Raw genomic sequence first — 10195 nt, forward strand, 5'->3', positions numbered from 1 at the left:
GCCTATTACGGTAAAACCGTCAGAGAACTGATCTGAATGCAGTGCTCTTCCAGCGAACGCGATTTTTTCTCAACACACAGTCCGTAACTGTCCATGTTGAATACCAAAATAAAAGTATTCCGATACTCATATTACAAAAGAATATGTCCGGCCGGAGCAGGAGTGCGTGGTGAGTCTGATGTGCTTCTTGCTCTTCGGAAGTACTTTAAGATGGTTTGCGCAAATGCTCTGAGACATGTCGACGATCTGCATATGAGCGACGTTTGTATAAGATCAAATGGTTTCTTATCATAGTATTTTTGTAGGTAAGCGTGGTAAACACTTTTTTCCTGTAAAACATAATTATGCATTTCCTTAAAACAATATGCCTTTCTTTCACGCGTCTTTCTATAATTCTATTCACTTTTTTGACCATGGTGGAAAAATTGTGGAAAAGTCGTGGCCTAATGGTTAGAGAGTCGGACTCATAACCCAAAGGTTGCGGGTTTGAGTCTCATACCGGCAGGGATTGTAGGTGGGGGGAGTGAATGTACAGCACTCTCTTCCACCTTCAATACCATGACTGAGGTGAGACCCTTGAGCAAGGCACCGAACCCCAACTGCTCCTCGGGCGCCGCAGCATAAATGGCTGCCCACTGCTCCGGGTGTGTGTTCACAGTGTGTGTGTGTGTGTGTGTTCACTGCTGTGTGTGTGCACTTTGGATGGGTAAATGCACTTTCACTTTCACAACATCATTCTGCTATGTAACTGTAGCACTGTAAAATATTTTGTCTAAAATGTATTGTTTTTATTCAAGGTATATTCAAAGGTATAATTTAATGATTGAATCAACTTAACAGTTAAACTCTGCGGACCCGGATACGGGTCCAAAGTCACGTTAAAAATGTGTATGCTTCATTTGCATAGCCTTCCTTATATGGTATCAGCCCATATATGGGTTCATTTGAAAGCTTGGAGTGTCTTCTTTACAAAGAATACCATTCCTTTTGGTTTTTATATTCATAAAGCAGTAAAATTAAGCTTAGAAATGTATTCGTCCCACACACGATTTTCCGCCTAGCCATTGCAAACTTTTTTTTATGAAGAATGTGTATTTGATATATTTTTTACAATAAAGTCAAGTCATATATCACAAGAAAGCTCTCATTCTCAGGAATTTCACGATGAAAGTTTATTGTGTGACAATCATAGATCGAATTATCTTCAATTGAATTGCGATGAAAAAAACGGAACTTTTTATTGTGTAACATTTCTACTCGTAGCACTGCTTCAGTTAGCCGCAAACAGCCACAAATATCTATAAACGCTATAATATTCTTTTTTTCTGGTACTTTTTGGCATATAGTGGCATCAAACAAAGTAAATTGCAGAGAGTTGAGCCTAATAGAACCTGAATTACAGAATTTCAAAAAATATATATTGAATTAAAACTCAAAAAGCGCCTATGTTTTTTGTGTTTATAATAATAGTTGAAAAGTATATAATGTTATTTATAAAGAATTCCACTCATATTTTGTAGTTCAAAGGGTTTTATTTACAATGAAACCATTTTTTAAAATTTCCTCCATTGTATGTGTGTAGGGCAAACATTTGAATTTGAGTATGAAAATTCCAAAAAACGCCCAGAGAATATTAACTACTGGGTTGCAACAACTAAATCAAACTCTAAAAAGGGTCAGACCAAGTTCTTAAGATGCAGGTAAACATTCGGACTGAAAAAAAAGGATGAAAAACAGTTTGCAGTGGTAAATTCATTGTACTAAAAGTGCTGAAGTCATGCAAATTATTTTGTTTTATGAGTTACCCTTTCAAGGAAATGTTTGGCATAGTGTTTGTCTGTTATAATTCTGAAGAATATTTACCTTTGCACTCTAAAAAATGCTGGGGTTGTCCCTATTTTACCCAGCAATGGGTTGTATTTAACCCAGCATTTTTTAGAGTGTGCAATTAAGATAACATGATAGAGATAATATGTCGTTTTACAGCTTTTCTTCTATGGGTTTAGGTTTCATATGAACAGGGCTGCATTGTTCATGCGTAATACTTTTGAGACCTCACACTCACTCTGAGGCTTGTGGGTATGAAACTTTTGATGGCTGCTTTATCCACAGTATTCCTTTCCTCAGTATGACATGGCATTTTGATATACCCGTTGCTTATAACACCTGTCCACAGTGTCAGTTGCTGTGCTGTTGTCAAATCCACACATGATGTTAGCCTATGCTCCCACACACACACTCCACTCCGCTGTTATTAGTATGGGAAAATGTAACAGTACTGATAAATAAAGAGCCTGTGTGTTCAAGCTTTTGACAAGTAGTATACAGAGAGACTGCACAATTATGTCCTCTTTGTCCTGGACATGTTCTGGGCGTGATTTCTAAATTGCCTAGCTTTGGGTTTTATCTTTGTTTTCCTATATTAGTTTTATACTCGCTGAAGATAATGACTGAAGTTTGACCAATAGAGCACAGGCTTCGTACACAATCAACCAATTGTGGTGAGCGAGAAGATAGGATCTACAGAGAACGGTCAAAGCATGCGAAGATAAGACAAAGGCCATAAAACTGTCCTAAAGGTCTTTTATAAGAAGCACTGACTGGATCTCACAGCACTGAGAGAAACGCAGGTGAAGAGTCAATACAGACCAACAAGATCAACACATGGTGAGAATAACCATCTACTGTACATATTTCTGAAAAATACAATCCTTTTTGTCTTTCTTTTCTTTATAATCTTTATCATCTGCAGGTCATAATGATTTAACCCTTAAATGTAGTTGGTGTAAACTAATGTATTTTGGTTGATTCAGTGAATATAAATAATATTTTTAACATAACTAACTTGAAGTTAATTTAAATACAATTTTCTTTCAGTGTAGCCCAGTCCCTTCTTAAATGAAGAGGGCTTTTATGAATTACAGTCAATAAAAACTTCATTAAGTGAAAACTTAAATAATTGATTTATTTATGTTGGTTTTATTATTAAATCATCTCTTTGCAGAAAGCAACTCTTAGAAGATTTTTGACAAGATGAGAAAATTACTCTTGCTGGTTCTCACCATAACAGGTATGATCTGTGCTCTAGTTACATATCGTTCAAACATAGTTAATATTAACTGTGTTCGTTTAATATTTAACATTGTGTCCTATTTTTTATACTCTAGTCCATGCATTTAATGCAGCTTTCTGTAAACACTGGTATAAATGTTTAATGATTTGCATATTTATGTAAAACTTTGCTCTTTTGAGAGTGGAATAATACAATAGTGCACACTTATTTTTTAAAACTTGGGGGAATACTAACACTTTAAACAACATATTTTTAATCATGCATCTTCAACAAAATATAAGTAGTCATTATTGGTGAAAGCTTAAGAATATCTTACTAGCTAAATGTTAAATAAAATCTTAAAAGTGGTAAATAATTATATTTAATCTCTAGATTGTTTAACATTATTACTTTCTGATCACAACTAGCTTCTGTAGCTTCTGCCAGTCCACTTCAGGATGAGAAGCTTCCTGATCAAGTGGTGAAGGTGCCGGCGGTTGAGAAAGAACCAAGGGTAGAGCACACAGAAGCAGAGCAAGGTCCTCTAATGCAGGATGAAACTGTTGCAGATTCACGTATGTTGGAGCCTGATTCAGTGCTGCTGGGGCCAGAGACAACAGAGGAACACAGAGTACCAGAAGAGACACAAGTGATGTTGGAGGAACCGATGCTAGAGGCAGATTACCTGACTGAAGAGATGCCAGAGACAGAACTAGAGCCTGAGCCAGAAATAACTGCCATTCAGATGAACAGAAACATCATACCTGTGGAGGAAGCTGTACAACAGTTAGAGTCTGAAACTAATATAGAGGTGGAAGATGAAAAAGAAGAAAATGTAGTAAAGGAGGAGCCTACACTTGAGGCTGATTATATAGAGGTTGAAGATCCAGAAATACAAATGGAACTTGGGAGGGAAAGACGAAGGACACAGATTGGTAAACCACCTCAGATTATATTAGTTTTATCACTGTGTACAAGTAGCAAACAGGTTTGATACTACTTGGCCAAATGCACTGAATACTGCATTGTTCAGGATCACTGAACAGCTGCCTTTATCAAGCTAGTGTGACGTCACGTGTAATGTAAACTTTGCGATATGGATTGGTGATTGTAGTGTGGTGATATGTCCACAGGGAGATGGACTTGTAGAGGAGTTGTCCTACAGGGCAAATGTTACCAGTACTTCACAAGAAACCTTGATGCCTATACTGCTGAGGTATTAATGTCATTTTCACTTGTTAGAATGATAGAAAACCTGTTATGAAGCTTATTTGTTTATTTAGAGTAATATGGTTCTGGCAGGAAATGTAAATCAAAGAGAACAATCATCAAGCGACATTTATGTTTGATTTCATACAGTACATGTCCGGTAGATTTTTTTAAATAAAAACCATACACACGCACATTTCAAAGATTTAGAAAATAATGATAATAATAATACATTCTTACACTTAAATTAAATTACAAATTACACTTAAAATGTAATTGCTGAAAACATATCCTGGTTAATGACATAATGAAACAGTATTTCTATTTTATTTTCATTTTATAAAATGTTTCCCTTTAGTTACAATGTCAATCTATCTGCCCCAATGGCCACCTGGCCTCTGTGACAAGCAGCTACATTCGTGACGGAATGGGCAAGTTAATGGACCGGTATGGCGGGCGCACTCGCGCATGGCTTGGAGGACGGAGAATCATTGGTGTATGTTCATTTGTTTTGCAGTGTTTCACTTTTTCACATGGTTTATTCATTTCTCCACCATATCTGTCCCTCTAGTAAGTCACTTTCCTGTTTTGACAGACAAATAATTTTGTTTGGTTGGATGGAACGCAGTGGAGCTATAATGGCTGGGCTTTTGGAGAGCCCAATAATGCTGGTGGGATGGAGAATTGCGTGGAGACGTGGAGTAAGTGTTGCTACTGAACAACAGTTAACAAAAATCTGTCAATAAAAAGTCACATTCATTGCACAGATCCAAAGGAATAATATATAAATATTAACTCCTTCACCTAAGTTTTATTCTCTGTGTTCCTTTTGTAGTGATGCCTTCCTCTTTTCATGATCTGTCTTTACCAGTTTTTACAAAGCTTTGTCTATTTTCAGATGATCTGGCGTTCAGTGATGTACCATGCGCAATACCCAAACCGTTCATCTGTTCCTGTCCAGTTTAGACAGCCAGAAGGTTAACCTAACCTGCTATACAGTAACTTATGAAAAAAATAATAATTAATTATTAATTAGTAAATAATAATAATTATTATTGCTTTTTATTATTATTAATTTATAAGGGTTATTCAGTAATCAACCCATGTTTTGTTAAATTAGCCTTGCATTGTTTACGAAAAATAATAATAATAATAATAATAAAACAATTTATACACCACAACTGATTCAGTTTGGTTAATATAGCATTAAGTTGTTGTAAGCAATTTACTAGTTAAAACTATCCTTTTCAACACGTTTGTTTAAATAAAGCTGTAAAAATATATTAAATAAAAGTGACTTATTATCATGTGTCTTTTGTTATATTTTATTACTGTATCTAAGACTGTAATTTTCATGCCAATAGTTGACTTATTTAGCTGTTAACTGAAAGGTCACTCAATGGTATATCCTCGCAGAGCTTTTCACTAAAGCTTCACAAAGGCTTTAGCCAGGCGCTGGTATGCTAATAGCTATCGTCATCATCATGAGCCTACCATGCAGGCCGTCTTTCATCCCATCATCTGGCCAGGAATGCCTGGGTTCCTGTGTTTCTATGCATCATCTATGGGATAAAGAAAGAGCCACATGGTTTGACACACACATTTGTTGTGAAGCCAGCGGTGGACCCTGGGACAGTCATAATGTAACAAATGAACGTTAGTGCAAGAGGTTTTAAAGGTAAAGTGTGCCATTTTTGTGCTACTAGCATCACCAAACGGACTTTTACATTTAAAACGGTAAAAAAAATAGTGAATCAAGATTATACACTTCAAGTGTATTATTAAATTCCCATAGATATACTACAGACCCACAGTGTTTACGTTTCTCAGAAATCCAACAACAACAAATGCCTTACTTCTAAGATAAAAATGAACAATTCTAACAAAACAAAAAAATGCAAAGCATCAGGTCTGTTTCCGTGTTTCTATATTTTTGAGTTTCTAAAATGTCATTTTCATTGCTGTTTGTTGCTTGAAACTAATTTAAATTCAAATTAATTCTGCATGGAATTTTGCTTGCTTTTGTGTGCTGCTTTAATTCAATAACTACTGGGGAAAATGCATGTGGGAAGATGTTTTAAGAGAATGGTTTTATTGAGAATTAAAAATGTAAATCTTCTAATATGATCGCTTTACTGAGTGAGAAGACATTGGACTTGATTCCATAATGGAGACAGAAGGAAGGCCAGTGCAGAAAAAAGGAATCGTGAAGCAGCCTGACCCTTTCAAACCACCACCAACCAACACAGAAGAAAGTAAATAAGTAGAAAATTGAGATATGGGAGCAACATGACAGTGGGCTCCAAAAAAAACTGTAAATAAATATGCACCTATTATGCAACATATTTAAATTTTTTAATTTACATTATGGTATAGTAAAACTATTGAAACCTATTTTACTTTTTTAGATAAAAATACAGACAAAATTACTACCAAACAGGATTTGTGTGCCCGAGACTTGCCCACATGACAAAACAGTTGAAGCTGTGGTGGCTTCCTAACCACCCAGGAACAGGTGTAAGACATTCTTTACTCATAAGTTGGAAATAAAGTCATTGTCCATGCAACAATCCATTTCTTGCTTTGTTCAATTAATGAAAGAAATGCAGCTTACAAATAAACACGTGGATTCATGGTTCAACTCCCTCCACACACACAACCATGAGGGTTTAAATGTCATGTGACATACACCAACTCCTCCCATTCCACACCGCCATCTAGTGGTTAAAAATTACATTTAGCTCCTACAGACTCGAAGACCTGCAATTTACAATATGATCTTATGAGAAAACATCTACAAGTAGGCTATTTAGTATGAATCATATGATGTGATTGGTATGGAGATGTACGATTTTTAGAAAGAAACATAAGCATGAAGTCCCAACCCCTAACTGTACATGGGGCGTAAGCAGATTGTACAAAAACATACAAATGAGATCACACAACTTCATACGATTTAGCCACCAATTCAACAAAACATTTAATAGTTACAAATTGCCATGAGAGTGTGTTTGGACTCGTGAACATTTACATTTCTGTGCATTGACTCTATCTGTTGTTCATGTTATCTATCAACTTTATATAAAGTGTCCTTGGGTTCTTGAAAGCTGCTATATAAATAAAACATTTTATTATTGTTGTTGTTATTATTAGTAGTATTTTATTCAGTTTTTGTGCTTTATTTGATCTTATAATCACAGAATTTTAATGCAGTGTGAAACTTTTTATCCCAGTGTATTTAGTTGCATGTGCATTTAGGTGTTCAGATCAGCAAATACAGTGCTTGAATTGCAATGGCACATGTTACTGGTACTCTTTTCAGAGCATCTGCACGGTAAAGACATGCAGAAGGAGGTACTGAACAGGCGCAATGCAGTGTCTTCTATTCCCTTGGCAACGAGAGCTTTTTCTTCACCGGGCAGGAGATCAACATTCGAGAATCACTCGACTCTTATGACGCCGTCGTCTGGCCAGCCGCGAGAACAGATATTATACGATTTCGCTTAACCCCGGGTCTTAGTCGTTCTAAACCCCGCTTTTAACCCCTGGTAGAAACGGTTTACACTTGCAGTTTAGAAGCCCACCGCTTTTCCCCGCGGTTATGAAAGCGTTAACCCAGCACTGCCGTGCCAAATCTGCAGTGTGAAACGATTCTGTGTTAGAATGTTGAGATGCTTAGCAACAGAGGCCCAAAAGCGTGCCTCATATTCACGTGCTTAACCTTTGGACAGTCACAAATCCGCGTGTTGTATAAACAGTAGTTCCAGCGTTAAAGGGAAAAATGGTGACATCAATAACTTTACCTTAATAGTACGAAATGTCCATTCAGGAATAGTCCATAATAGGGTCGGCAACAACATGAGGACGCGCAAAGCTGAAGTATTTACATAAATAGGTCGCTCGCTGTCTTCGTCCAATCATTGACACTGACACAGCAGATATGCAAATAAGAACGTCAAGCGTGTATGTGTGTGTGTGTGTGTCTATATCAAGCCAATAATTCAGCAAGTTATTGAATATAAAACATTAACCTAAACAAATTGTGTTCCAAATTTGAGGTTGAATTCCAAAACGAGCTTTCAGTGAGGTGTTTGTTTTTTGGGTGCCATACCAAACATTCCACCAGATGACATTTGTTTCCAATGCAGTAAAAAAAAAAATCAGCACCTTTTTCATTTAATGTCCATGACTTTTGTGTGTGTGTGTGTGTGTGTGTGTGTGCAAGTGCTAAAACCTTTACCAAGTTTCATACCATTACGATAAAGAAAAATTCTAAAAAAATAAATTTTCTGTCAAAAATGACCAAAGAGCACTAGATGGTTAAGTATTTACAGTGTAAAACCTCAGCCTACTAATAAACATTAATAATTGTTAACCCCAGCTAAATCGTGAGCAGTGCAAGGTGTGAAGCAAGATACCCCAGGATTCAGTTTACCTGGGGTTTAGAATCACGCAGAGTTAACTATTTCAAGTGTGAAAAATATGCAAATAAGAACGTCAAGCGTGTATGTGTGTGTGTGTGTGTCTATATCAAGCCAATAATTCAGCAAGTTATTGAATATAAAACATTAACCTAAACAAATTGTGTTCCAAATTTGAGGCTGAAATCCAAAACGAGCTTTCAGTGAGGTGTTTGTTTTTTGGGTGCCATACCAAACATTCCACCAGATGACATTTGTTTCCAATGCAGTAAAAAAAAAAATCAGCACCTTTTTCATTTAATGTCCATGACTTTTGTGTGTGTGTGTGCAAGTGCTAAAACCTTTACCAAGTTTCATACCATTACGATAAAGAAAAATTCTAAAAAAATAAATGTATACATTTTTCTGTCAAAAATGACCAAAGAGCACTAGATGGTTAAGTATTTACAGTGTAAAACCTCAGCCTACTAATAAACATTAATAATTGTTAACCCCAGCTAAATCGTGAGCAGTGCAAGGTGTGAAGCAAGATACCCCAGGATTCAGTTTACCTGGGGTTTAGAATCGGGACTGTTCTGTCGCACTTGGTCAAATGACGAAAAATCTGAAATTTGCAAAACCTCTCCACTTACGGTGATAAAATACTCTCGGTGAGCAATATAATACCAAAAACATGTCAGAATAAACAAGAAAAATTTACTATAGCAATGTACATGACTTTTCCAGTTCTCGAAATTACAGCTTTAAATTTCCTTAATATTTAAGTTTTCACCATTTTTGCGGTTAACTTCAATGGTTATGTGGTGTGGCAAGTGAATCCTAAAAGCACAAATATTCTCAATTAAAAATCTGTACAAACAGTCTCTCAAATTGTATGAGGTCATACAAAGAATTAAAAAATATGTCAACTTCCTGAATGCAAATCTAAATCACACTAGGCACATATATAAAATAAAGTTTATTGAAATTAGTAGTATTACATTAGTGTCGCAAATAAACACAATGAGTTTGAATTCTTAAAACATTCTTTATATTTAAATTTGAAACTTATATTAGATTACAGAAAAGTTACTTTGAGGAGTCAGTACAGTATTCAGTTGTTTTTTTGTTGTTGTTTTTTTAAAGGAAATCGATAGAGACCTAAAGTCCATATCTTTTTAATACACAACAATAATCTTACACGCTTCCAAGGTATTACTGACGCAGAAAGAGGACACTAGAAACAAATTTTGATATGTGGTCAAGAAACAAAAGCATTTTTATATTCCTATAACTGCTTTAAGGTACTGAAGTTGCTCAGATGTCCTCCAGTGTCTCTAGGACAGGTTGGCCTATGAAGCTCCAAAACCAAAAGAGAACAAACAAAACAAAAAAAGACTGACTTCTCAGAGTCCTCCAAAAAAGCAGCACTCTGCAGAACGCCAAGGAGCTAAACACACACGGGAGGAGATTCTACAAAAAAAGCCTGCAAGAAGTCATCAGGTCAGCATATGAAAAGAGTCCACACATCAAA

General features: G+C 36.0%; 1 protein-coding gene across 8 annotated transcripts; it reads left to right on the plus strand.

Annotated features, from left to right (window-relative positions):
- The first annotated feature begins 73 nt into the window (after positions 1-73).
- LOC107595820 (bone marrow proteoglycan-like) lies at positions 74-5290 on the plus strand. Of its 8 annotated transcripts, none has more exons than XM_016286375.1 (8): positions 92-169; positions 2427-2667; positions 3005-3070; positions 3481-3987; positions 4186-4268; positions 4620-4757; positions 4857-4962; positions 5160-5290. In XM_016286375.1, the coding sequence occupies exons 3-8, from the start codon at positions 3034-3036 to the stop codon at positions 5225-5227; spliced, it is 939 nt and encodes a 312-aa protein (XP_016141861.1). In that variant the 5' UTR covers positions 92-169; positions 2427-2667; positions 3005-3033; the 3' UTR covers positions 5228-5290. The 8 variants fall into 8 exon arrangements, with proteins under 8 accessions (XP_016141866.1, XP_016141869.1, XP_016141861.1 ...); XM_016286378.1 differs by having other exon boundaries at positions 156-169; positions 2469-2667; XM_016286376.1 differs by lacking the exon at positions 92-169 and adding an exon at positions 197-305.
- Positions 5291-10195: the final 4905 nt, after the last annotated feature.

This window comes from Sinocyclocheilus grahami, unplaced genomic scaffold (genome assembly GCF_001515645.1).
Source record: "Sinocyclocheilus grahami isolate Dianchi unplaced genomic scaffold, SAMN03320097.WGS_v1.1 scaffold209.1, whole genome shotgun sequence".
Classification (NCBI taxonomy): Eukaryota; Metazoa; Chordata; class Actinopteri; order Cypriniformes; family Cyprinidae; genus Sinocyclocheilus; species Sinocyclocheilus grahami.